Below are 26,368 nucleotides of genomic sequence, written 5' to 3'. Positions count from 1 at the left end.
GGGGCTCAGTCGGTTGGGCGTCCAACTCTTGGTTTTGGCTCAGGTCATGATCTCGTGGTGGTGGGATCCAGCCCTGCCTTGCGTGGGGTTCTGCACTCAGCAGGAGTGTGCTTCAGATTCATTCTCCCTCTCCCTCCCCCTCTGCCCTTCTCCCCTCTCCCCCTCTCCTCTCTCTCTCTCTCTCTCTCTCGAATAGATGAATAAATAAAATCTTAAAAAAAAAATCAACTTATCTTTTTTCAGCCAGAAAAATAGTTCTTTAATGACAAACACATTAAACTCTGGGTAATTAGCATTATTTATTTGGGAAAGCTCTCCTGAATCTCGCCTGCCACAATCTCGTGATGAATGGTCAGAATGTCTTTGTGGCCACTCCTTTTTCACCACCAGATTACCTGGGTTCATTTCCAGCTGGCTTCAGATTTGGAGAGAGGAGTGGGGCATGGAGGTGGGGCCTGCAGGGCAGTGTTGAGTGATGGCTTTTCCAGGACGTCCTGGATCTCTAGGGCAATGGCTGTCCTGGCTCTGCTTCTCTCAGAGAGCTGTGCTAAGGTAGAAAGAACACTGAGTCCCCCAGCCGGCCTCTGCCCCTGCTCCCTGGTCTTAGTCCTGGCCTGCCCCCGTCCTTAGACTACTTCCAAAAACAGCATTCTTTTTTCAGGTGCCGCTTCAGTTTAGTTCTTGGTGAAAATCAAGATGACAGCTACTTCCATCAGTGACTTAGGACCCCCTGCCAGCCCTTAGTCGCTGGCATGTGAGCTCTGGGTCTTAGCTCGATGCAGCTGACATCTTAGTCCTTTGTGTTGAGCTTGGAATGCTAGTCTGACACCTGAAGAGGCCGAGTGACCTTGAGTGTGATACTTGACCTCTGAGCTGCGGTGTCCTTGTCTGTAAGGGCACATGTGGGCCTGTGGCTGGGCCATTGGCTGCTTCCTGTCAGTTCAGCTCACCATGATAGGTATGAAGCTCTATGTTACTCTGTAATTAATACAGTCCTATAAAAGTGAGGTTACCTTGCCCTGAAGCCCTATATTGTGGTGCATAAAGCACAGCAGCTTCTAGTGGCTGTCACTGTTGGGTCACCGTGAGCACAGGGATAGCACTGGAGTGTCCTCCCTGCAGGGCCAGAGCTGGAGGTCATGTTGGCCTCTGTGTGAGCCCATCCTCTCCTGGCAGGTGTATCTAGTTCAGTCTGGTCTTTTCCCATCTGGGCTGCCCCTTGTACACCGGCTGGGTGTAGCCTCGCAAGGTAGCCTTACAGCATGGTCGCTGTCTCTGGGAAGACCCTTGGTAGGAGCTGGACCGGCTGGCAGCAGTTGGCTTTGGCTTTATTTGTCTGGATTGCTGATGGGACGCCAGTGGAGGAGTTCCCACTGTCTCCCAAAAAGTGGAGACACAGGTTCCTTGGTGTCATACCCATCTCTGGGTGAAGTTAGTGGACCCTGAAGTTAATGACTTCAGTCCCACCTGGAAGTTCTGTGTGCTAGAGGTTGAATTATGAAGTTCACTTCCACTGATACCCAGTGTAATAGGGAGAAGGAAGGCAGAGGCAGAGTAGTCAACATGCATCTGCAGAAGCAGCAGGAGAATGGGTGTAGTTCTGTGTCCTTGTTTCTCTGGCTGGTTACTGGGCTGCTAGCACCTTACCTGGTCAGGGTTCTTTACCTGGACCGGTGACTCAAACTGTTATTTCTGAAGGGGCTAAAGCCTCGGTGGTCTTGCTTTCTTGGGCTGCTGTACTCCCATGAGCTAACTCTGGAAATGGGAATACTGAGCCAGTCCTTAGGACTCTGGGCTCTTGTCCCCCAGGACACTGTGGCAGCTCAGTCTCACCTTGGACGTCAGGGCTCGTCTCTGCAGCCAGGGCTGGTGCACTGGCGTCAGAAGGCGGAGAGATGCGTGCCTGCACCGGCGCTCAGTGTGGGGCAGCCGTGGTCATGCGCCTTGGTGGGCCCGTCTTCCCTTGGGCGGAGACTCCTGACAGCAGAGCTCACAGGTTGAGGTAGGAACCAGGCTCTCCCAGTGGGACCTTCAGTCGCTTGGATGTCACTCCTTTTTCTAGACCTATGTGTTTTGGCTATGTGAGAACCACCACTGTAGTTTGTTTGTTTGTTTGTTTTTTTCTTTTTGCATCCTATAAGGTCAAGGCCTGTTGCTTTGGGGTGTTTCTCCCAGCCAGTGTTCCGAATGCTCCGTAGTGTCCTACTGTTCTGCCAGGCCTTGGCTCCGAAAGGTGGGGGTGTGGTAAGGCCAGGGTATCCCATGGCCTGACCCCTTTGCTGCATGTCTTTTGCTGTGAGGTAAGTTTCTTGAACACATGATGGGTGTGTGGTGCTGGCATCCAGCTCTGTGGACGGTGGTGCTGGCAGAGTTCTGTAGGCAGGGAAGGCACATCCAACAGTGAGAGCCAATCCCTGCCCCTCCAGATGGACTGGGTCCAGGATATCGGCCTAGTCCAGGGGCTGACAAGGGAATGGTTCTCTGGGAAGGGACTCGGCTCAGTGGTGGGCTCAGTGGCATCATCAGGTCACCCTTGGGAGGGATTCTGTGAACCCCGAATGCCCTGTGTGATCCTGCTCTGTGTACACAGCCCCATGGAGCAGGTGGGGGCCGTGCGCCCCCTGAGGCCTGCCAACTGCTTCTGCCGATGAGGGAGGCTCAGCATGTTGCATCCTGGCTTCCTCCAGGTGTCCTAGGTGGCCCCAGTCTGTGCCCTGATTCCATGCGAGAAACTTTGTGGGTCTGCAGATTCTGCACTGTTAAATATTAGGTCTGTTTTCCACACACTTGGCCTTTGTGTTTCTGAGAAACAAGAACTCCTTTGGGATCTGCCTTAGAGGTGCTCTGGCTTCCTGCTGGTGACCCAAGCTGTGCTGTTCTCTGTCAGCCCACCCCTGCCAGGGGCTGACTAGGGCCCTGGCCTCGCTCTCTTCTAATACTCACACTGCAGAGCTCTGTGTTTATCCGCCTTCTTTTGGGGGCTTTTTGGTAAATTGCATATGAAGAAAGGGCTCTGTTGCTTAAACAAAGGTTTGGAAGTTTCTTGACTGCACAAACTGGTAGCTTTTTCTGGGAGTCTGTCCCCCTTCCCTGATGTCCCTCCGTGTGCTGGCTGCCTGTGGGCCACCAAAGGAGCCCACCTGCTCCAGAGCCCGTGAGGCTCGGCTGCCGTGATCATGATGTCACCACACAGTGTGGCTCAGGGGCCAGGAAGGAGCTCACGCCCAGCCAGCCCTCTGATGCACGCCGGCCTGGAGAGACATGTGTCCCAGGGCCGCTTCTGTTTTCTTTTCCCTTGACTTCTGCACACTCACCCACAACCTGCCTGGCCGAGCCCTTCATGCGAAGGTGATTTTCTTCTTGTGGTTGCCCGGCTTTGTTTTATAACGTTGATTTTCAAGACTGAATGGGAGCAGAGACCACGCACAGCCCCCTGTGCCACCTTCAGTCGTCCCCTGTGGCTCAGCCTTGCTTGTGATTCAGGATGCTCCACCTTGGTCTTGGTTGCGTCTGCCCCAGACTTGAGAGGCCCCATATAAGGGGCAGGTGTATGATCCTGGCCTGCCCCCGAGGGAGAGGTCTTCTGACCCTGCTGGCAGCAGCATTCTTTGGGACATGAGCGTCCTGCTTTTGCTTCTGCTTTTCTGTGACCTGGTTTCCTGTTTGACCTTTCCAAGCCCTTGAACATGTTCCAAACTCTGTTCGCTTGTGGAAGGCGGCCGTTGAGCTGGAGGAGCCTGAAGATGCTCGAATCATGCTCAGCCGAGCTGTGGAGTGCTGCCCCACCAGTGTGGAGGTGAGTCCGCCAGGCTTGGCCTGCGTCCAAGTACAGCGGCGGGAAGTGGCATCAGCTGAGCATTGACCCCTGATTTCCGGGACTGTGAGGCAGCGTGAAGTCACAGGAGGCCACCTTGTACCACAGCTGCCAGGCAGAGTGGCCAGCCTGGCCATGGCCCGTCGCGCTCCTGATGCAAGTGCGAAACAGGAACTTAGCTGGTCTCTGGCCACTCCAGAGAGTTCTGTGTGCAGCACTCTTTTTCAGGGCCCAGGCCTAGTTCAGCTCAGTGTTTGTAAATGGGACCTGAACAGTGGAGGGTGATAGAAAATACTGATCGATCTTTCTCTCAGCCCAGCATGAGCTTGGCTCATTGCCTCAAAGCTAGTTGGATGTCTTTAGTTTCAAACATTCTGGTTCACAACATTCTGTGCAATGATTTTTAGTCTTGGTTTTTTGATATCCAATATGTCCTTAATTATCTTAAGGGTATTGTGAAATTCTCCAAGCAAAATTAATCTTAATTTATTTATGTAAAAGTAAATAGAGCCCATACACATCTTTGGTGATGAAATGTTGCAGAATCAACAGCCAGGGTGTGAGAACCCCAGAAGGCTGAACACCCGTGTGTCCTTTGTGAAGTCAGCAGTCACGTCCTGCTCATCCTCTGTCCAACACCTGGAATGAGTCTGACATACTGTGTACATTTAACTGGTGTTTGAAACGTGTGACTGAGAATTTGTCGACGTCTCACGTTAACCAGTCACTAAGTCAGAAACATAACTGAACAGTTATCAGATCAGGTGAAAATGTTGTACACATCTGTGGGTTCTGTTTAAAGGATCCTTGAGAGCTGTTAGAAAGAATTTTGTGGAGGGGCGCCTGGGTGGTTCAGTCGGTTAATCGTCCGACTCTTGGTTTCAGCTTAGGTCATGATCTCAGGGTCGTGAGATCGAGCCCCATGTTGGGCTCTGTGTTCAGCGTGGAGTCTGCTGCAGATTTTTTCCTTCTCATTCTGCCCCTCCCACCCCGCTTTCTTTCTTGCTGTCTCTCAAATAAATAAATAAGATCTAAAAGAAAGGAGGGAAGGAGGGGAAGGAAGGGAGAACTTTGTGGAAGTGTTGCAGCCCGATGAGGTTGGCTCACCATTTGACCTGGCAGGTTGTGCTGAGTACCATCCTCTTGTTTGCTGGTATTCTCTCCATACAGCTCTGGCTTGCTCTGGCACGGCTAGAGACCTATGAAAATGCCCGCAAGGTCTTGAATAAGGCGCGTGAGAACATCCCTACAGACCGGCACATCTGGATCACGGCTGCCAAGCTGGAGGAAGCCAATGGGAACACACAGATGGTAGAGAAGATCATTGACCGAGCCATCACCTCACTGCGGGCCAATGGCGTGGAGATCAACCGCGAGCAGTGGATCCAGGTGAGGTCAGCAGCTAGGACTCCCCGCTGCGAGCAGGCATCAGTGTCTGCTTTAAAAATGCACGTTGGAGTCTCTCGTAGGGTAGGGGCTGCTGGATGGTACCTGAGGGTTTTCACGCTGGCAGGGGAAGCAGGCATGTGTGGCCTTTCCTTATGCGATTGTGACATAGGTTTTTATAGAGTTGACACTTTGAGTACGTACGTCTTGGGGTTGGATACTCTGAAGAACTTTCTGTGTATGGACACTGGTGAGTAGTACTGATTTGCAAGTAGAAATAATACGACATAAGGAGAATGATTGTTCCATGGCTAGTGAAGTCTCTGAAGCTCTTCTGACCCAGCCTCCAGGCCGGGCGACCTCTCCTGCCTTCCACTTCCATGTGAGCTCTCTGGGCATGGGCCCCCCATCTCCTGGGGGGCCCTGTCCTAAGTGTAGTCAGCGTAGGGGAAAGCGCTTCTTCACAGTGATCTGCTCCATTCCACCACAAAGGGCCCTAGAGAGCAAGGCTCCTTGCTTCACCTACTGCCCCTTGGCACTGGAAGATGGCCTCAGGCCTCCTGTGCCCTCCCTTCTCCTGCTCCTGCTGCCACACTTCTGATCACCATTCTCAGAACAGCCCCCGAGCTGAACTGTCCCCAGTGTGGCCAGGAGGGCCTCAAGTGGTGCTGCACTATTTCTGGGGTCCCTCGGATCAGTGCCCCTACTCTTCCTCACATGGGTATTAAGCCATGTGGCCCCTTTCTGTGTTTGGGCAATTTTTTTTTTTTTTCCAATCCTGAATGCAAGGCCTTGCGTGTCCCTCTAAAATTTAATCACTGAGATTGAGTCTCTTTATTTCTTTGGTGTTTTTAGCCATGTTGTTACAGTTCTGAGGCCTCGTCCCTTTGTGCAGATCCACTTGTCCAGCCAGTGTCTTCTTCCCTGTGCCTGAGGGACTGTAATGTTTCTTTCAGTGCAGGTCTGATGGTAGATTCTTCTAGCTCTTACACGGCTGCAAACAGTTTGTATTTCACCTTTTTAAAGATTTTATTTATTTATTTGAGAGAGAGAGGGAGAGCACAGAGGGAGAGGGAGAAGCCGACTCCCGCTGAGCAGGGAGCCCGATGCGGGACTCGATCCCAGGACCCTGGGATCATGACCTGAGCTGAGGCAGACACTTAACGACTGAGCCACCCAGGGGCCCCCAATCTTCTCCTTTTAAAATTGGGTTGTATGTCTTTATTACTGCTCACTTAATTTCCATTTTTTACTATCAAGTTGAGTTGTGAGGGTTTTTATGTATATTTTCTGTCTATAAGTCCCTTTTCAGCTTATATGATTTGCAAATATTTGCTCCCATTTTGTGAGTCATCTTTTCACTTTCCTGATTGTATTGCTTATAGCACAAATGTTTGTAATTTTTGTAGAGTCCAGCTTATCCTTTTTTTCTTTTTTATTGCTCATGCTTTAGGTGTCATATCTAAGGATCCTTCCCTAGCCCAAGGTCATGGAGATTTGCTCCTGTGTTTTCTAAGATTTTTATTGTTTTAGCTCTTATATTTAGATCTGTGTATCTAGTTTTTGTATGTGGTGTGAGGGAAGGGTTTCACTTCACTCTTGTGCACATGCGTGGTTTTAGTGCTGTTGTAGGAGCCAGTGGTCATCAGTGTCCAAGGTTATTTCTGGACTCAGTCCTGTCCCCTAGACTGTATGTCCTGACGCCAGCACTGTGATCCTGCGACTGCCGTGGTTCTGTAGAAAGCTTTGAAGTCAGGAAGTGTGAGTCCTCCTCCTTTGTTGTTTACAAGATCAGCTGTGCTTGCTTCTTTGTGTTTCCATATGAATTTTAGGATCAACTTACTAGTTTCTGCAAAAAAGAAACTTGGACCGTCTGTGATTTTGATAGGGATCCCTTGGGACCAGCAGATTGCTTTGCGGACTGTTGCCATCCTGACAGTATTAAGCCGTCTGATCCATGAACATGGGATGTCTTTCCATTTATTTATTTAGGTCTTCAGTTTTTTTCAACAATATTTCAGTGTATTAATATTGCACTTCTTTTGTTTTATTCCAAGGTATTTTATTATTTTTGATGCTATTAGAAGTGGAATTTTAATACCATCTTCAGGTAGTTCATTGTTGGTGTATAGAAATACAGTTCATTTCTTATTATTGAGCTTGTGTTATATGACCTTGATGAAATTTAAATCATAATAGATTTCGTGGATTCTCTAGGATTTTCTGGTTATGGGATTTTGCTATCTGCCTATTATAATCTTACCCCCCCCCCCCCCGCCTTTCTGAATGCCTTTTTATTTCTTGTCTAGTTGCCCTGGTTAGAACCTCTAGTGAAGTGTTGACTAGAAATGGGGAGAGCCAACATCTTTGTCTTGTTCCTGATCTTAGGGGAAAGTATCTCGTTGAATATGGTGTTAGTGCTGTAGCTCATTGATGCTCTGATCATGTTTTAAAGACTAATTCTTTTTCTCTCACCATTTTATTTTGGATCACTTCTATGGCTTTGTCCCCAAAGTCTATTCTTCTATAACATCTGATCTGCCTTTTATCTCATCTAGGGGGTTTTCTACCTCAGATCTTGTCATTTTCATTTCTAGGAATTTAATTTTGGTCTTTGAAAAATGTCTCTCATTGGGGTGCCTGGGTGGCTCAAGTCAGCTGAGTGCCCTACTCTTGGTTTCGGCTCAGGTCATGATCTTAGGTCCTGGGTTCGAGCCTTGCGTTGGGCTCTGCGCTCGGCGCGGAGTCTGCTTGAGATTTTCTCTCTCCCTCTCCCTCTGCCCCTCCTTCCGCTCACGCGCTCTCGCTCATGCTCTAAAATGAACAAATCTTTAAAAAAAACTGTCTTTCACTTTTTTAACGTGAAATGTTAGATTTTCTGCTGCCTCTACCTGATATTTTGAATATATGGAACACAGTGGTAACAACTGGTTTAGTGTCCTTGTCTCCTAACTCTGACGTCTTTGTCAGTTTGGGATTGATTTTGATAGCTACGTTTCCTTTCGTTACAAGTTGCATTTTTTTGTTTCTTTGCATAACTGGTAATCTTTGATTTGTTGCCAGATATTGTGACTTTTCCCTTGCTGGGTGCTGGTATTGTAGCGTTCCTGTAAATATTCTAGACTTCCCTGTGGGGGTGCAGCGCATTACTGGAGGCACTTTGACCCTTTGGCTCTTGCTTTGCTAGGTCGGACCCAGCAGTGGTGGATGTGGGACAGTTTAGAGCTAATTGTCCTATGGAGGTAAGGTCTTTCTGTGCACTCTGCCCAGTGACCTGTTTCTCCTGGGGGTTTCCAGTCAGGCTAGTGGAAACAAGCACTGTTCCTGGTCCCCTGTGAGCTCCGAGGATTGCTCTGATCCTTTCGGATGGTTCTTTCCAAACACTCATGCTGTGTTTGGTGCTCAGTGAAGACTCTCAGGTGACCCTCTGCAGAGCACAACGCCAGGGTTCTCTCTCTGTGCTGCACTTTTCCTCTCTGGTGCTTGGTCCTGTGTACTGGATGCTCCTTGATCTCCTAGGGCTCGGCTCTGCCTCCACTGGCCCTGCCTGGGTCCCCCTCCCTGCACCGTGGCCTGGAAAGTCTCCAAGCAGTGAGCTGGGCCCACGTGGGGTTCCCTTTGACTGTTTCTGCGTCTCAGTCATCACACCCCTCTGTTCCCCACTGTGTTCCACGTATTCAAAACATCCTCCGTTTCATGATCGTCATCTGGGTTTGTGGTTGTCTCAGGAGCAGGGGATTCCGGCTGGGTCAGCAGTGTTTCTCTGGTCCTCTGAGGGCTTTTGGAGGCTGATGGTGCACCTGCCAGGGCTTGCTGCTCCAGCTCTCTGAGTGCCTTCTCGGTCTCCTTTGAGCCCTGGGAACTGTGTTGCACACAGTAGAGCTGAGAATCCTGTGCTCCCAGAAATGCCCACCTGTCAATTCCCAGTCCTTATCACCCTTTTGGGACACACTTGCTTGGCCACAGTGAGTCCATCTCTTCTGCTGTCTGTGTTTCCATCTTGTCAGGACGGATGATTGCAAGAGGTGATGGTGTCCTCTCCCCTTGCTGGTTCTCACACCAGCCTCCTACAAACTCTTCATTGAGACTACCAGTGTGCAAAGAAGTATAGCATGAGCTAGAATTTTTAAAACTTTCCTCAGATTTCGTGTTTTGCTTCTACTTCTACTAGAACGTAATGAAAAGGATCTGAATGTACATTAGTTTTACTTCAGTCGTATTAAGGTTGATACTTACTTTTTTTGTGTGTGTGGTGTCCTGCGAAGTGTTACGACTTTCAGGTGTTTTGCCTCCTGAGCAAGTCACCATTTATTGAGCACCCACTGTGTACCAGACTCTGCTAAATGCGTTTTACCCTTGCCTTCTTACTTCCCATTTCCCATTGTTTGTGGAGCCCAGTCCGGGCCCTGAACCCACGGCCCTGCTGCAGACAGGAGCTTCCATGGCAGGTCCGGCTCAGCCCGCCTGCGCCCTTGAACCACGTCTGCATGTTTTCCTTTTGTCTCGCTGGTGCCTCTTCTTCTGCCTCCTTTGCTGGTTCTCTTTCTCCTCTTGTAATCTAAATCCCTTGGTGGTTTGGCCCTCAGCCCTTTTTTGAGACTTCTCTGTGCTTCTGTGGTGATCTCATCTTCCCACATTGTCAGGAATGTAGCTTCCACGCCAGGAACCCCCAAATGTGGACTTTGCTCTGGGCGCTCCCCACGTCCTGGATCACTCCCCTCCTGCCCTGCATCCCCCTGGGACACGTGACAGCACCACAGCCTGATGTGTCCAGGATGCATCTCCTGCTTTCCGCACAAAATCTACCAGTCCGGCCTGGCTCACCTCGGCGAGCAGTTTGAGTCTGTCTTCCCATCTATCCCTGGTCCAGGTACTCCTTGTCAACCAGCTGTGGCCATCCTCGGCCAGACACAGCCTCTCCTGGACGTGGCAGTGACTCCTGATGTATATCCCGCTGATGCTCCATCCAGCAGTCGGGGCGGTCCGTTTATTTTTTTATTTTTTTTCAAAGATCTTATTTATTTGAGAGAGAGAGATCGCATGCACACCAGCAGGGGGGAGTGGCAGACAGAGGCAGAGGGGCAAGCAGGCTTCCCGCTGGGCATGGAGCCTGACACGGGACTCAATCCCAGGACCCTGGGATCATGACGTGAGCCGAAGGCAGACACTTAACCGGCTGAGCCACCCAGGCGTTCCCGGGGCGGCCCTTTTAGAATAAGATTGATGGGGCGCCTGGGTGGCTCAGCGGGTCCCGTGTCCGGCGCCATGCTCAGCGGGGAGCCTGCTTGTCCCTCCTGCCTCTGCCTGCCGTTCCCCCCTGCTTGTGCTTTCTCCCTCTCTCTGTCAAATAAATAAATAAAATCTTAAAAAAAAAATGAAATAAATAAAAAATAAAATAAGATTGATTATATGACTCATTCTCTGGTTTAAAAGTCTCCGGGTGCCTTCCTGCCACACTGCAGTAGAACCCAGAGCTCTTGCGGTCAGCATGTCCAGCATGTCTCCTGCACCCTGTTGCCCTGACCACTTATCATAAGTCTCTTCTCAGTAGAGAGAAGAGGGTGGTTTCTACCCTTTTCTGTTGCAAAGAGTGGTATAAAAGTGTCCCAGTATGTAGGTTGTTTTGCACGTATGGAAACGTATTTTAAGATGGATTACTTAAAGTAGAATTGCTGGGTCAATAGATACACTTTTTATTTTGATGGAGAACTTGAAATTGCCCTCTGGGGGTTTGTCCATTCGTGCTCCTCAGCCGTGTGCAAGTGTCTATGTCCCCACCTTTGCTATACAAGTGTGTTGGCACATGTTCTGATGTTACTGATCTGATGTGTATAAAATGTACTTACAAAAAATAAGAATGGCTTCTTTTCCGATGTTTAAAAGTCACTTGTAGTTTTGTTTTCTGGAGAACTGTGTGTTTATGTCCTTTGCTCAATTGCATTTTGGTCCTTCCCTAATTGGCATGCAAGAGACTTCAGTGACACATTTCTGCGTCTCAGCTGTAGAACCATGACTGTCTTTTCTTTGCACATCCTGAGATCTGCTTCCTAAAGTCCAGTGCTTTCCTGGGGTCCACCTGCCCACCTGCCTGACGGGACAGCCTTGTGGTGGGTCCTTCCTCTGGGTTTCTTTCTTACCTTCTGTGTGCCAGGCTCCTCCACTCCCATCCCCCGTCTGTTTTGGTTAGAATATGTCTTTCTTTTGTCCATTTTGAATCCTGCGTTCAGACCAATGGATACAAATGTTTGTGAACTTGTCTCGATTCCTGTTACTTGGGAAGTTTCTTTTGTGTAGGAACCTCTTACAGCCACTGAGTTGCCACAGTACTTTGTACACAGTAGGTGCTTATGTAATGTTTGTTGAGTGCATAGATTCGGCTTTGTTAAGTCCTTAGGTATTTGTCTAGCATGTATCTGCTTGGTGGCAGGGATGGGTACACCCGTGAACGAGCAGACCCAGTTGGGTGGGCTGTGGCGGGGCCCGACAGGCATCAGAGCCGTGTGTGCACACCCCACCTGCAGTGCAGAGGCCCTCTTGGTCCTCATCCCATAGGAATAGTGCGCCCCCTGTCAGGCACCTGCAGCTCTGGACTATAGTTTTATGTCCCTCTTTCAGGATGCCGAGGAGTGTGACAAGGCTGGGAGTGTGGCCACCTGCCAGGCTGTGATGCGTGCTGTGATTGGCATTGGGATTGAGGAGGAAGATCGGAAGCACACGTGGATGGAAGATGCTGACAGTGTAAGTCCAGCCCAACGGCCTGGAGTCCATCTGTGGGGGACTAGGCTGCTGTGAGTCTGGCACAGAGGCCTGGAGTCTCCGTCCGTGGGGGCCTAGGCTGCTGTTGGAAAGTGTTTTTGATCTGATTTTTGAACGTAGTTGTAAGGAATCCAGTTTTCTCTTCACCTGGGTTTACCTGGGGAGCTACTCTTTGCATACCTCCTGATCTGCAGCGGTCTGGGTGAGCTGATTCTGTGCTGTGGACCAGAAGCCAGTACAGAGTGGGAGCCCACAGAGCTCTCTCAGCTGTTTCCCTCTCCACATCGGGGCTATCCCCACCCCCTGTGGTTTCTGTTATAAATTGCAGTTCAGAGAATAGTTTGCATACAAAGCTTTTGCCTACTTTGAGATTATTTCCTTAGAATAGGCTTCCAGAGAAGAGAGCATGGGGTCAAAATCGATACATATTTTAGGTATTTAATGCCTTAATTGTGGCCCTTCTTTTTTTTTTTTTTTACGTTGTTATTTTGAAATAATTTTAGATTTATAGTAAAGTCGCAAAACTGTACAAAGAATTCTTAACATGCCCTTCACCCAGACTCCCCCAAATTCAACCACTTTGCCACACCTGCCTTCTCATCCTCCAGTTATACTCAACAAACCCACATCTCTTACTTTGAATATGTGAGAGTGTGCTGCGGAGGGGGTGGCCCCTTTCCTCTAAGTGCTTCAGTGTGTGTTTCCTTAAAAGAGGACATTTTCCTACACAATCTCAGCATAGCTACCAGAATCAGGAAATCATGTTGATACCGTACTATTATGTAATTTGCAAACCTTCCCCAAATGTCACCCATCGCCTCCCTAAGTGTCCTGTTAGCAGAAGGAAGAGCCCAGCTGTGCGATGATGCAGTAGCTTCCCAGGGTGACATCGTCAGGCCCCCGCGGCCCTGATATCTGCAGGAGGGCTTTGGTCTGTCTTTGTTTCTCATGAGGCTGACTGTTGTCAGGACAGGCCAGTGACTTTGTGGGGCCCCGTTGATTCAGGTCTCCGTGATGTTTCTGTACCATGGGGTTGAGGTTCTGCATCTTTGCGGGACGTTGGGTCCTCCTGGCAGGTTGTGTTGGTAGGTTTAGGTGCCCGTTCAACTCTGACCAGCTCAAGTGGCATTTCCACTGGAAGGTTATTCTTGTTCTTTGTAATTAATAAGTGTTTTATGGGGCGGCACTCTGAGACTAAACATCCTGTTTCTTGTCAAACTTTGACCTACTAGTTTGCAGGTCCGTTAATGAGGTTTTTGGCCTGTATCAGTTACTACTGTGGTATTTGACAAACAGCGCTTTTCTAAGATGGTTTCTTCTACGTAGTATTAGAGTTTATCAGCTGGAATTCTACAGTAATGAAGAGCTTTCCTCTGTCACTTATTCACATGGGTATTTGCTTCCTTACGTTAGCAGAGACTAGGGATCCTTGCTCTGTTCTGTGAGTCCCTGCTGGCCTCCCCTGTGTGGAGCCTCACAGAACCTCCTCTCGAAGGCCGCGTGTGCCCTGAGCCAGACCACAGGAGCTGGCCGCACCATCCGTTTCCAGGGGCCTGTGGCCTTGTGCACAGTGCATATACTCTTGGTTCTTTTTTTTTTTTTTTTTAAGATTTTATTTATTTATTTGACAGAGAGAGACAGTGAGAGAGGGAAACACAAGCAGGGGAAGTGGGAGAGGGAGAAGCAGGCTTCCCACGGAGCAGGGAGCCCGACGTGGGGCTCGATCCTGAGCCGAAGGCAGCCGCTTAACCGACTGAGCCACCCAGGCGCCCCATACTCTTGGTTCTTTAGGGGGACCAGACGCAGGCCAACCGTGATGATTTTTAAAAGCTTTTCGTGACGTGGAGACACAGGTATAACAAATATGCTCAGTCTCTGTATTGGAAGAAGTTTCCTAAATACGTAAAAGAATCCCAGTTCCTGGTTGTTGAGCTCCTTTTTATTCTAGATGTGGGGTTAAACACCTCACTTCTTTTTATTTTCCTTGTCTTTGACAGCACTGGAGGCCCTGGGAGTCAGGGGTGGAGGGCATTGCCCTACGGATAGTGGATTGTGAGAGCAGAAACCCACGAGCTGTTGCAGATCTTCTCTCTCTTTGTTGTCTCTTCCAAGTGTACCGGAGCGAGCACGGCTGTCTGTCACAGAGCTGTGCACTTGTGGAGGAAGAGCTGGAGTCTCTGTGCTTAGAAGCACAGAGTGTTTTCCTGGTACTCCCACTGCTCGGAGACTGGCCCAGGTCACCCACACCTGAGACCCTGGGCAGGCTGTCCCGTGATCCTGGGGGGCCGTGTTAACTGTCTTCAGGACCTTGGTCAGAAGTCACAGAGAGGGGTACAGACCGGTTCGTATGGGGTCTAATCCTCACTTTTCCAGATGCTGCTGGTCAGGACACGCCTGAGGCAGGGCCCTTCCTGGTTTCTGTGGTGGTTGAGTCAGATTGAGGCCACGTGACCAAGGAGGAACCCAGTCTGAACAAGGAGGTCTTAGCTTCGTCGCTGCTCTTTTGACTCCTCCACACCCATTTCCACGCTGGTGGTCTTTGAACAGCAGGAGGCTTGCTAGCGGTTCTCTTGGAGAATGCGACTGTCAATCTGGGAAGTGGCCTCAGGAGGCCCAGACGCTGTGAGGCTGCCTGTCTAGTTCCATCCGTGCCATTTTGATGATCACTGTTGCAAAACTTTGTTTCTGACACACTTCTAGTGGCTTTTCACTTACCTCAAGATACACAACTTCTTTCGGTATGAGAGTGGTTCCCGAGTCTGCAGCGTGTGGGAGAGCCGCAGGTTTTCTTGGGCAGTCCGAGTGTGCCGTGTGCTGGCCTTCATCCTGTGTGAGGCTCCGTGAGAACAGCTCTCAGCCTGTCCCAGTGAGTGTCCCTGGATGTCGTGACCATCTAGAGATGTTATCACCATAAATAGTGACTGGTTTTCTTGTGTTGCTTGATGCTAACCGGGGGAATAAAATCATTCTTGAGTGAGGAAAACAGCATCCGAAGAGAATAACATGTGTTTATGGTAGGTCTGTTTGAGTGGACTGGTTCTTTCTTTTTTAAGCTGCATTATTTATTGTGGTAAAATACATATATCCTGCGGCACCTGGGTGGCTGAGTCAGTTGGGCGTCTGCTTTCGGCTCAGGTAATGATCCCAGGACCCTGGGGTCGAGTCTCGCATCGGGCTCCCTGCTCAGCGGGGAGTCTGCTTCTCTCTCTCCCTCTGTCCCCCCACTCGTTCGCTCTCTCTCCCAAATACATAAATAAAATCTTTAAAAAAAAATACACATATACTAAAAGTTGCCTTTCCAAGCACTGGGGAGGCTGCGACTCAGTGCATGCAGTGCGTCCACGTGTTGTGCAGTCAGCCCCACCGCCTGACTCCAGAGTTGCTCCATCCCTCACGCCGGAACCCACACCCGTTCACACTCGATGCGTCGGTGCTTGCTTTCTCTTCTTTGTATTCACCTGTGTTTTACAGATTGCTAATGAGTGTATCTTTATAATTGGGAGTATGTAGTACACCTAATTTTTAAGAAGGAACCCGTATGTGTGGTGTGTGGGCGCAGCGTGCCTGCCTCACTCAGCCGCGGCTGGTGGCTGTCGTTCGTCTGCACCAGTTCCTGCTGTTTGTTGAGGGCTAGCACACAGCCTCAGGCCCCGTGTGCTTCATGTCCCCGTGCTCCAGGGCTTCTCTCTCCTGGACTCTTTCTCACTGGGTCATCCTGTTGAGTGATTTTGAGCAGAGGCCGTCACGCCTCCTGCTCTGGTGCCATGCTGGGCTGCCCGCTCTCACGCCCGTCTCTCTGCTCTAGTGTGTGGCCCATAACGCCCTGGAGTGTGCACGCGCCATCTATGCCTACGCCCTGCAAGTGTTCCCCAGCAAGAAGAGCGTGTGGCTGCGAGCCGCGTACTTCGAGAAGAACCACGGCACCAGGTACGTGGTTGGGCCCCAGGTGCGGGGGTCGCTCTCCACCCCTGTGTGCACATCGACCCTCTGACTCCAGGTTGGGCAGAGCTGAATTTAAACCTCACGTCCCCACAGGTGGGCGAGGGCCTAAATTTGAGATCCAGTTCTCTGTGATGCGGGGCGGAGGCGTCTGCAGCACTCGTGTGATCTGTCTTGATGGCTCCTTCTGCCATCAGGTCATCACTGAGACGCTGAGGGTGTCTCTGCAGCAGAGCCCGCAGCTGGGCCGGTGGGCGCCTGGTGGCCCGAGGGTGCCTGGGGCGAGGCAGGGGCTGAGGCCCCACGGCTGTGCGGGACTGGCTTTAGCAGTGTGGGCGGTGCAGTGTCTGGCCCAGGCAGGCATGGTTTTCATTTAAGCTGTGCTGACTTTGGGTTTGGGCTAGTTTTGTGCTCTGAGGAGGTCCTTGACAGTTTTCTCTAATTGTATTCTTTAATTGAAAAAACCTTTTGGGTCTGCCTTATTGGCTGTAACTGCTGATTAAATTAGGTGTCGCAATTTCTGGTGTTCAGGGGGTGCCTCTCCGGGGCACCAGGCCCATGTTGCTGTGTGCACCCTCTGCCCGGGCCCTCTGCTGCTCTTCCCTGTGCTAGGGTGAGGCGAGGGGGGCAGGCCCTGCTGATTTCTGCAGGGCTTCTGCTGGGAGCACCCCGAGGCTCTGTTTCTCTCCTTTCCTGGTGTTTGAATCTCAGTCTGGTCAGGGTGTCTGTCCATGTGTGTTGCTGAGGCTCCTGTCTCCTCCCCACTCCCGCCGTCTGGTTTGGTGTTTGGGAATTAACTCACTGGGGATGCTTTGAGATGACTGTGCTGGCTCACCTGTGACGGTCCGGGTCCGGAGCAGGGCCTCTCCTGGCGGCTGCGGTTTGTGGGTGTGCTTCACTGACACCGCTGCCCTGGGTCCCTGGTCTCGGGGCAGTTCCCTCCCCGTCTCTGGCACCCTTCCCATCCAGCTGACTCATGGAATGGAATGGCCAGAGGAGGTGGGGCGCTCTTGATCTGGGGTCCTGGTTCTCCTGTTGTCTGGGAAGCATGGTGTGCCCTCTCGGGCTTCACTCCACACAGAGCGAGTCCTTCGTCTTGCTGTCGAGGCCCAAAGAGGTCATCTGTGCCAGGTGCTGCAGCAGAGGGCTGGTGGCCACATGAGGGTTGGGGGCTTCGTACCTGCCACCCAGGCTGGCGGGATTCTTGCTCAGTAGTGACCAGAATAATTCGTTTCCAATAAGACAATTTCTTTGGATACCGAAGAATAGGTTCTGGGTCATAATCTTTATCGGCGGATCTGTGGTTACAGATGAAAAGAGGTCTCCTGTCACCCAGACCGTGAAGTTATCATTCCCCTCAGGACACACGGCCATAAAAGGGCCCCTGAGAAGTCCCTCCATCAGGCTTAGCCCCGTAACAATGCCTTGCTTTGTAGCACCCTCTTCAGTAGTTGATTTTAGAACCTTTATGAAGAGAAAAGATTTCCCCACACTCTCCCCATTGTAAAATCTGGTAAATCATTTATAGCACCGAACTTTGGAGCAGTAACTGTCTTTTCAGCAGCCACGCTGAGGCTGTGAGCACCCCGCACGCTCTGTTGGTGACTGTGGCCCCCTGTCTTCCAGGGAGTCTCTGGAAGCGCTGCTGCAGAGGGCCGTGGCCCATTGCCCCAAAGCGGAGGTTCTGTGGCTTATGGGCGCCAAGTCCAAGTGGCTGGCAGGGGACGTGCCTGCGGCGAGGAGCATCCTGGCTCTGGCCTTCCAGGTGGGTTGAGGGGTCAGCGGGGCTGCAGGGGGCATGTGCACTTGAACCCCGGCCCAGTGCCTGTTGGGGACTGAGGGCTCCAGAGTGCATGTGCCCTCAGGCCCTCCCCCTGCTCATTGATGGGAGCTGACATAAGAGAGGGGATGTGTGTGATCAGGATGCACCGAACTTGGGGTGCTTTACAGGCAGCTGGGGTCCTGAGGGGTTCCAAGAGTGGGAGAATGGCCGGCTGGTGGACCTGCCTTGTGGTCATGGCCACTCACTGTAACCACAGGCCACGTGTTCCAGAGCACAGAACATAGGCCCAACAGGCGACATTCCCCAGCAGTCGCCAGACACCGTTTCCCCACATAAGAGCACAGTGACAACCTCTTTCCTCTGTGGAAATTCGAATGTCAGTCCCTGCACTCTGCACGTGGGCCACCGGCTGCAGCCAGGCCTCGTAGGTGGGTGGAGTCGCACCCGGCCAGGCTGACGACGGCTGACGTCATGAGCTGGGCAGTATGAGTGTTAGAAGTTTGCAGCATACTTAATTTTGTGAAATTTTCATTCCAGGGGAGTTAATGTACAGTGTTATGTTCATCTTAGGAAGTGTGCGACATAGCGATTCAGCACTTCCATGGGTTACTCAGTGCTCACAGCATAGGTTGGTTTTTTTTTGTTTTTTTTTCCATTTGACAGAGAGAGACACAGCGAGAGAGGGAACACAAGCAGGGGGAGTGGGAGAGGGAGAAGCAGGCCTCCCGCGGGTCTCGATCCCAGGACCCCGGGATCATGACCTGAGCCGAAGGCAGTTGCTTAACCAGCTGAGCCACCCAGGCGCCCCCAGCATAGGTTTTTATACACTGTTGAGTGCAGCATAAATGTCAGTCTGTTGTTGGAACCCTGGCGAGCATAACAATAAAGTCTGTCCTTCCTTGAGTAAATGCCACGAGAGGGATTGTATCTGGCCTTTGGCTTTCTGCTGTCCATTGGAGGACAGCCACGTGTTGAGGGCCCTGCTCCTGTCTGGCTCACAGCTTCTCCTGCCATCTGCCTGGACATTGCTGCTTGTCCCCAACACCCCCTCCAGGTGGCTCTCCTCTCCCTGACGGTCACTTGGGGGCTGCCTGCCAGGTCTGTGGTGCAGACAGGCAAGTGTGGGCAGTGGGTGGCTGTGCTTTCAGGAGGCCGTGAGGACACCACCCCTGTGTCTGCTGGATTCTGGGTTGCATGTGGCCCAGTCCTACCCTGTGGGAGCCCTCCACACCACCTGTGATGCCCTTGGCACCCTTCTTTCCTGCTCCCGTGGACACACTGAGATGGCTGGTTCCTTGTCACCAGGCTTGGGAGAGGATTGGGTGTGGCAGATCCCCCCGGGTCATTTTAACAGGACCCTGGGGCTCAGAGTGGGCCGTGGGGAAGATGGCTCTGCCACTGCCGGTGTTGTTGCCTGGGCGCCTAGAACGTGGGCTGGCTGGTTTTCGGGTGGGTCAGCATTCTTGGGCCGGACCCGACTTTGTCATCTGTTAGCTCTGGAAGTGCTTGGATCGCACTGTCCTGCAGCAGAGGGGGGCTCGGCCCCATGCCTAGGCTGGCTGCTTTTGATTAAGTGTAACCTAGCCCTGGCCACTTTGTTCTGATCCCCTCCTGACACTGTTGCTCTCTCCCTCCAGGCCAACCCCAACAGCGAGGAGATCTGGTTGGCCGCTGTGAAGCTGGAGTCAGAGAACAACGAGTATGAGCGAGCCCGGCGGCTGCTGGCCAAGGCGCGGAGCAGTGCACCCACTGCCCGGGTGAGCAGGCTGCCCGGGTCTCATGGGGTCCCTGGGGCCTGTGGCGTCAGGAAGGTGTGAGGTGCCCACTAAAGCCACGGTACACTAGGCTTGTTGGTTCATCCTTGACTTTGACACGTGTTTGTGTATTTAGGCCCCCATCTTGTTGCAGAGGATGCGAAACAGCTTACAAAAGTCTGTAAAACACGGCGGGGCAAATGGCATTTGAGGGGAACTATAGGGTGAAGCCTGTGTCCTCCTGATGCAGGTGCCGGTCCTGGCTGGGCCCAGCGCTAGAGGTGGTCATGCTGTCCAGACAGGTGGTGGGGGTGGGGGCGGGGGCTGCCTGACAGCGCGTCTGCCTCGCAGGTGTTCATGAAGTCTGTGAAGCTGGAGTGGGTGCTGGGGAACATCGCAGCGGCCCAGGAGCTGTGTGAAGAGGCCCTGAAGCACTACGAGGACTTCCCCAAGCTGTGGATGATGAAGGGGCAGATTGAGGAGCAGGAGGAGCTGATGGAGAAGGCTCGGGAAGCCTACAACCAGGGGGTGAGCCCGTGTCCTTGGCTGCAGCTCAGATCTGCCCCTCGCAGATGGAACACCTGGCCCTGGGGTGCCATTTGTCTCCCCTTGTATGGGAATTGGAGGCCTAGGGGTCAGTGACTTGCTTAGGCCCCAGCTGGTAGAGTGGTAGCAGGGCCAGACCCTGGTCCCCTCACTCAGACCTGTGCTTTTCCTTCTGCAGAGCTGTGTGCACTGCACTCAGTGAAGCGTGGGTCACAGCACACCTAACGTAAGGGCTGCTGTGTACGCTCCCCATACGCACTGGGGCACGGCACAGCCGTGTAGTCGGCACGCACGCGCCCTGCGTACACGCGTGCACGGCATGGCCATGCACATAGATCTCCACACCCAGACGTGAAACGGGCAGGTCTCTGGATGCAAGCATCCCCTACTCTCCCGGCCTGACGAGCTGGCCACAGCTGTCACAACCCCTCCCTGACACCAGCTGAGCCCTGTCTTGTCTTTGTTGGCTGCAGCTGAAGAAATGTCCCCACTCCACCCCTCTGTGGCTTTTGCTTTCTCGGCTGGAGGAGAAGGTTGGGCAGCTGACCCGAGCTCGGGCCATTTTGGAGAAGTCTCGCCTGAAGAACCCAAAGAACCCTGGCCTGTGGTGAGTCCTGGCAGACCCAGCTCACCCCTCCTACGGGCTGTCCTCCCTCAGTTGTTCACGAGGACTCCTTTGTGCAGCAGTGTTTCCAGCTCAGGCTCCATGGGAAGCGTGGCAGGTGCTGTCCCTGAGGAAGCACGGTTCCTGCCTTGGGAGAGTTCAGCCCGGACACTCAGACGGGCCTGTGGGTAGTTGGATGCAGTTTAATTTGTGCTCTGGTAGAAGGTGCCCAGGGGAGCCAGGAGCTAACAGTGGGGGGTCGGGGGTGGATGAAGCCAAGAGGGTAGACCCTACAGAAGAGGTCACATCTAGACGAGGCTTTAAGGGATGAACACGAAGTTGTCAGGTGAGGGTGGTGTTCTGTCCGTAGGGAACAGCTTGCGGAGGGGTGCGGCGTAGGGTTCATAGTGTCAGAGCTGGAGTGTGGTGGTTGCCAGAGGAGACCCCAGAAAGATGGGCAGGTCCTGGGCGCTGCTGACATGGTGCTCACTGTCCCAGTGGCGACAGCATGCCAGCTGGACCTTGTCCTGCACGTGTTTACTCGCACCTGCATGGTATCAGGGTCCCAGGCCTCCTCACTTCTCTGGCGGATGGGCTGTGCTTGGCAGCGCAGGGAGCTCCAGCCACGGGGGCTTCCCAGGAACTTCTGGGACTGTAGCTAGGCTTGTCCTTGGGCTTCCGTGCATGGGTGACCTGCCCTGTGGGCCCCTTTCCTCAGGTTGGAGTCTGTCAGGCTGGAGTACCGTGCAGGCCTGAAGAACATTGCCAACACGCTCATGGCCAAGGCACTGCAGGAGTGCCCCAACTCCGGTAAGCGGCTTCCTGGCTTCCCAGACTCGGCAGGCGGCGGCACTTCCTGAGGGAGTGGGTCTCAGGGTTCAAACGTGCTGTGAAAGTGTTTTGTTTGTCAGAGTTTCGGCTCTACTTGGTCTTTCAGACATTTGAATTACGTCTCCAGTCTCGTTGTGGGGAGTTTGACTTCGTGTTCTGATGCGCCCCCATTACTTTTTCTTCTGAAACTTAATTTCCGTTATCTTACCCTGCATCTAAATGTACGTGTAGCATGAACACATTTGGAGTTTAAAAAAAACGATATTAAAAATCACCTGTAGGGGCGCCTGGCTGGCTCAGTCGGTGGAGCGTCTGACTCTTGATCTCCAGGTTGTGAGTTCAAGCCCCATGGTGGGTGTAGAGATTACTCAAAAATAAAACAAAAAATCATCTATAAGCCCACTACTGAGAAATTGTTACTTTTTGCTTATTTGTATTATTACAGCTGTGTTAACTGCACACAATGGAAGTCCTCGTGTGTTTAGTGTTGTGCCTTGTTTTAAAGCTGAAAGCTTTGTTTTTTTAAGATTTTATTTATTTGAGACAGAGCGAGAGAGAGAGAGAGCACAAGCAGGGGGAGCGGCAGGGAGAGGGAGAAGCAGGCTTCCCGCTGAGCAGGGAGCCCGATGCGGGGCTCGATCCCAGGACCCTGGGATCATGACCTGAGCCGATGGCAGGTGCTTAACGACTGAGTCACCCAGGCACCCCTAAAGCTGAAAGTTTTGTGAGAATTTTCCATTGTCATCAAATCTTCAAGAAAGTAAATTTTTCAGTGGCTTTGTGGAATGTAGCAGTGTGGGTATGTGGGAAGTATACCACTCCCCTGTTGGTCAATTTGAGTCTTTACTAGCATTTCTGATTGTTTTGTTGTAATAAATCCTTGGATGTGGAATTACAGAGTTGGTGGGAGTGAACCTTGTAGGTTTGGGGTTCTTCCAACCCAGTCACCGCCTGTGACAGTCTGGCCTGTGCCATCAGGGCTGCTGTGCAGCGGGCAGGCCCTGTGGGCAGACATGTGGGAGGTCATAGCCATGGTCAGGGGACGCCCTGGGTTAGAATCTTAGCAAGCCCCTCTCGGGGTAGCCTGCACATGGACAGGCCACTTCTAAAAGCAGAGGTGGGGTCTGAGTTATGCCCTTACGTCTGAATTGCAGGTGTCCTGTGGTCTGAAGCCATCTTCCTTGAGGCAAGGCCCCAGAGGAAGACCAAGAGCGTCGATGCCCTGAAGAAGTGTGAGCATGACCCCCATGTCCTCCTGGCTGTGGCCAAGTGAGTGGGGGCATCCTCGTGGGGTTGCTGACCCTGGAGACCTGATGGAATCTCTTAGGGTCCTTGGCCACCAGAGCTCCATGATAAAGCACTTTTGCTTTGACCCAAAGCAGGCACATCTCCAGGCAGAGGCCACGCAGACCTATGCTGCCCCAATGGCCTGGGCTGTCCCTGACCCACAGACAGGCAGCTTCCAGTGGGCCCGGCCCTCCTTCCCTCCGTCCTGGGCTCCTTCTGATGGGAGTGCTCTCTCCGTCTGTGGCACTTTTCAGTCTACACCTACACGTGTCCTAGGTTGTGAGAAGCAAACGTGCTGATGTTGGTCCACACAGAATTGAAGTAGTAAGCAAAGCAAAGGGCTCTAAGCAAGGAAGTTGTTTTTCTTGTGTGAGTGAGAAAGCAGACATTTTCACCTTGGGGACCTCAGGGACAATCCAGGGTCTGTCGGTCAGGCCCAGTCAGCCCACCGGGGTGCAGAGATGCATGTGCTGGGGACCATCTTTCCTTTGGGGTGCGTGATCCCAAGAGCAAGAGGACAGCCGGTGACCTCACACCACCAGCTCGAGTATCGGGGGCTGGGTCGGGCTCTGGGGAGGCATGTGGTGTGCGGGGTGTGGGAGGAAGCTCAGGCCGTGGGGAGATTGAGTGACGTTGTGGCCGTTGCCTGGAGGGCCTGAGAGCAGGATGGGGGCTGGGTGTGTTGAGAGGAGGCTGGGAGGTGACCGATGTGTTTGAGGTGGAGGGTCATCAGGAAGAGCCTTGGCTGGGCTCCTGGGACTGCTGCTCAGGCCTCACCTTGGGGAGGCGGCACGTGTGGCCCAGGAGCTCCCGTGTGCTGCCGTTGCTGGCTGAGCAGGAGTCTGCCCACCCCCACCCCCCCGCGAGGTACGCCCAGGTGGCGTTGGCCCCACTTCTTAGGTCCTGCAGGACACCTCCTCACCAGCTGCTGCGAGGCTTCCCACCAGCTCCTGAGGCCCAGCTTGGGCTCCTCTGGGGCCCCCTCCCTCCTGCTCTGGGCTTCCGCCTCCCAGAATGACTGTTATGTATGGCACTCTGATAGGGCGGCCATAAAACCTCGTAAAAAGCTTTGCTAAAGTAAATAAGTCGCTCTTTGCTGTTCCCAGGTTGGCGTTCTGTGTACCTGCTATCTGGGTTTGTGCTCTTTAAGTCATAGTTTATCTAACACCAAGCAATTAAGAATACCACAAGGCTTAAAAAACAATCAAGCTATCGGCATGAAATCACTCCTTGTTGTAACTGAGACCAGCCCAAGCAGCTGCCCTGAACGGCGGGTTCGTGCTTCGGGGGCTGCTCTGGGGCCTGTGGCTACGGGGCCGGGGGAGCCCAAGGCTGTCAGGGGTCACCCCTGCCCTTCCCACCTCCTGCCTGCACCGGTGTGTTGGGGAGGGTGCTCATGGGCCCTTCACTTGGTTTCTGGCCGTCCTCACTTGTGGCTTCCAGCACGGACCTGGTTTTTGGGTGTCTGTGTCTGCTGTGGGCCCAAGTTCCTGGTACTGACCCGAGGCCTGTCTTGTCAGTGTTGGCTGGGTTCTGCTGGAGGCTGCCAGGGGCGGGCAGAATGATCTAGAAGGTATCTGTTGAGGAGCAGGTTGAAACTTGACTTTCTCTGATCAAAGTCTTAATGGAGTTTGAAGTTCTTGCTCTATGTGGACTTTTTAAGAAACAGCTGTTTAGACCCTCGAAGGACAGTTGCAGGTTGGTGACCTGGAGCGACACCCAGGGAGCCAGGCCCCATTCCTCAGCCCTCCTGTTGGGAGCCCAGGGGCTCACCAGGGAGAGGAGAAAACTCTGTGCTGGCCGCAGCAGGGGCTGGGCTCGCCGTCCACCCCCCGCACGGGCAAGCAGCGGCCAGAGGAGGCCAGGGCTGGGCCACGCCCAGGGCCTCTGTGGCTTGTGCTGGCCAGCACCCTCGGGCACTGTGAGATGGGGCCACTTACTCTGGGTCCCTGCACCGATGCTTCCGGACAGGCTGTTCTGGAGTGAGCGGAAGATCACCAAGGCCAGGGAGTGGTTCCACCGCACGGTCAAGATCGACTCGGACCTGGGGGACGCCTGGGCCTTCTTCTACAAGTTTGAGCTGCAGCATGGCACAGAGGTGAGGTGCTGCACATGGCGGCTGGTGACTGGGGTGTGGGATCGCAGTAGAAATGAGGGTGGGGTTCAAGCCCTGAGGATTGACCTTGTGCCCCGGCGAGTTCTCTCCTGCTCCACACGAGCCTGGGGGTGGTGTACGGGGGAGCCTGGGCAGCAACCACCCGCATCCATCCCCCCGCCCAGTGCTCAACATTGCCAGAGTTGTGCTCGTGGGGTTGGGGATGGCCAGGCTGTCCTGGGATCCCCACAGGACCTGGGAGCTGTGCCACGTGGAATCTGGGCAACTCCTTGTTCAGAGAAGGCAGGATCGGGGCACTCGTTTGAGGCACAGACGTGGGGGCTTGACTTGGCTCAGCATCTGTGTGCTGAAGCTAGCTCCTGGGAGGGTCCGTGCAGTGGGGCTTGCCCCCTGGAGGAGGGACTGTCTCGAGGAATACACCTGAAAGACAACTCTACGCCTGCCTGCCAGGCCTGGGGCTGTGGGGCTGGGTGAGTGTGGTGGGGTGAGCGGGAGGGGCCCCCTGGGAGGGGCCCTGACTCAGATGCCCACTGGTGCCTGCCCAGGAGCAGCGGGAGGAGGTGAGGAGGCGCTGTGAGAACGCCGAGCCCCGGCACGGGGAGCTGTGGTGTGCTGTGTCCAAGGACATCGCCAACTGGCAGAGGAAGATTGGGGAGATCCTTGTGCTGGTGGCGGCCCACATCAAGAACACCTTCTGATCGTCCAGTCCCTGCAGGGCGCGGCCCTCGGGGCAGCACGTGGAGGAGTGCGTGATAGCAAGGAGCGGGGTGGAAGGGGTCCTGAGTTGTCCAGCCTGCTCTTTAATTAAAAGTTTTCCAGGTCGCGTGTCCGGGTTGGTGCCCTGCTGGTTTTCTCGGCGCCCTTGCCCCACCAGGAGCAGACTCACGTTTGTGGCCCCAGTCGGCTCACTGGGGTTCTTGTTTTCAAGGGGGCCACTTGTAGACAGCCTGTATCCCGCAGAGGAAGCCTCCTTGGGACTGTGTGAGGAGGGCCCGGGCAGCTCTTGTTCTGGGAACAGCTGGGACAGGCTCTCCTGGTGACTCATTTATCCCCTCTGGGTGGGGGGCATCACATAGGTCTGCCTGCCAGGGAGTGCAAACAGCAGGCTCAGCTTCCTAAAGTGCCTCCCAAAGCATGTTGCTAAGGGGTCACTGGGAGGCTCCTTGGGTGTGTGTTCGTGTGTTCAAGGGAAATGTTACCGGAAGAGATTTTCTCATATTTGCATGTGAATTTATTTTTGCTAATTTATAATCAGCAGTTTTGTTCTAAAGCACTTGTAACTGCCCTCATCCCTGGATTGACAAATGCATAACCTGGGAGTCTTAGTGTGTTTTCACGGTGGATGCTGTGTGAGGACAAAGGCCTTCCTCAGGCTGTGGACCCCTGTATGTGTGTCGGGCTGGAAACCAGCGGATTCTCTTAGAAGGGCTGTGTTGGCTGCGGCTGCAGACATGTGGCCAGAGGCCATGGGTTGCCGGGAGGCCGTGGGCCAGGGAGAGGAGATGCTACTTGTTCCATGTGGTGCGGAGAAGAGTAGCTGGCCGCTGTCCTC

The 26,368-nt window shown here is 53.0% G+C and overlaps 1 protein-coding gene across 3 annotated transcripts in view; it reads left to right on the top strand.

Moving 5' to 3' along the window:
* Positions 1–25,691, top strand: part of PRPF6 (pre-mRNA processing factor 6) — a 43,070-nt gene extending 17,379 nt beyond the window's left edge. For 2 of the 3 annotated variants that reach the window (XM_032387611.1, XM_032387609.1), the window contains exons 10-21: positions 3,678–3,796; positions 4,985–5,203; positions 11,816–11,938; positions 15,762–15,883; positions 17,522–17,660; positions 19,316–19,435; positions 19,784–19,960; positions 20,452–20,585; positions 21,301–21,392; positions 22,568–22,682; positions 24,672–24,798; positions 25,362–25,691. In XM_032387611.1, the coding sequence (XP_032243502.1) occupies positions 3,678–3,796; positions 4,985–5,203; positions 11,816–11,938; positions 15,762–15,883; positions 17,522–17,660; positions 19,316–19,435; positions 19,784–19,960; positions 20,452–20,585; positions 21,301–21,392; positions 22,568–22,682; positions 24,672–24,798; positions 25,362–25,514 (1,640 nt within the window). In that variant the 3' untranslated portion in view covers positions 25,515–25,691. The remainder of the gene's footprint in view (positions 1–3,677; positions 3,797–4,984; positions 5,204–11,815; positions 11,939–15,761; positions 15,884–17,521; positions 17,661–19,315; positions 19,436–19,783; positions 19,961–20,451; positions 20,586–21,300; positions 21,393–22,567; positions 22,683–24,671; positions 24,799–25,361) is intronic. The other variant, XM_032387610.1, reaches the window with a different exon arrangement.
* The last annotated feature ends 677 nt before the right edge of the window (positions 25,692–26,368 follow it).

The sequence above is a fragment of the Phoca vitulina genome, unplaced genomic scaffold (genome assembly GCF_004348235.1).
Source record: "Phoca vitulina isolate PV1807 unplaced genomic scaffold, GSC_HSeal_1.0 scaffold50, whole genome shotgun sequence".
Classification (NCBI taxonomy): domain Eukaryota; kingdom Metazoa; phylum Chordata; class Mammalia; order Carnivora; family Phocidae; genus Phoca; species Phoca vitulina.
Note: the sequence above shows the minus strand (reverse complement) of the source record. Positions and strands in the feature narration are given on the sequence as shown.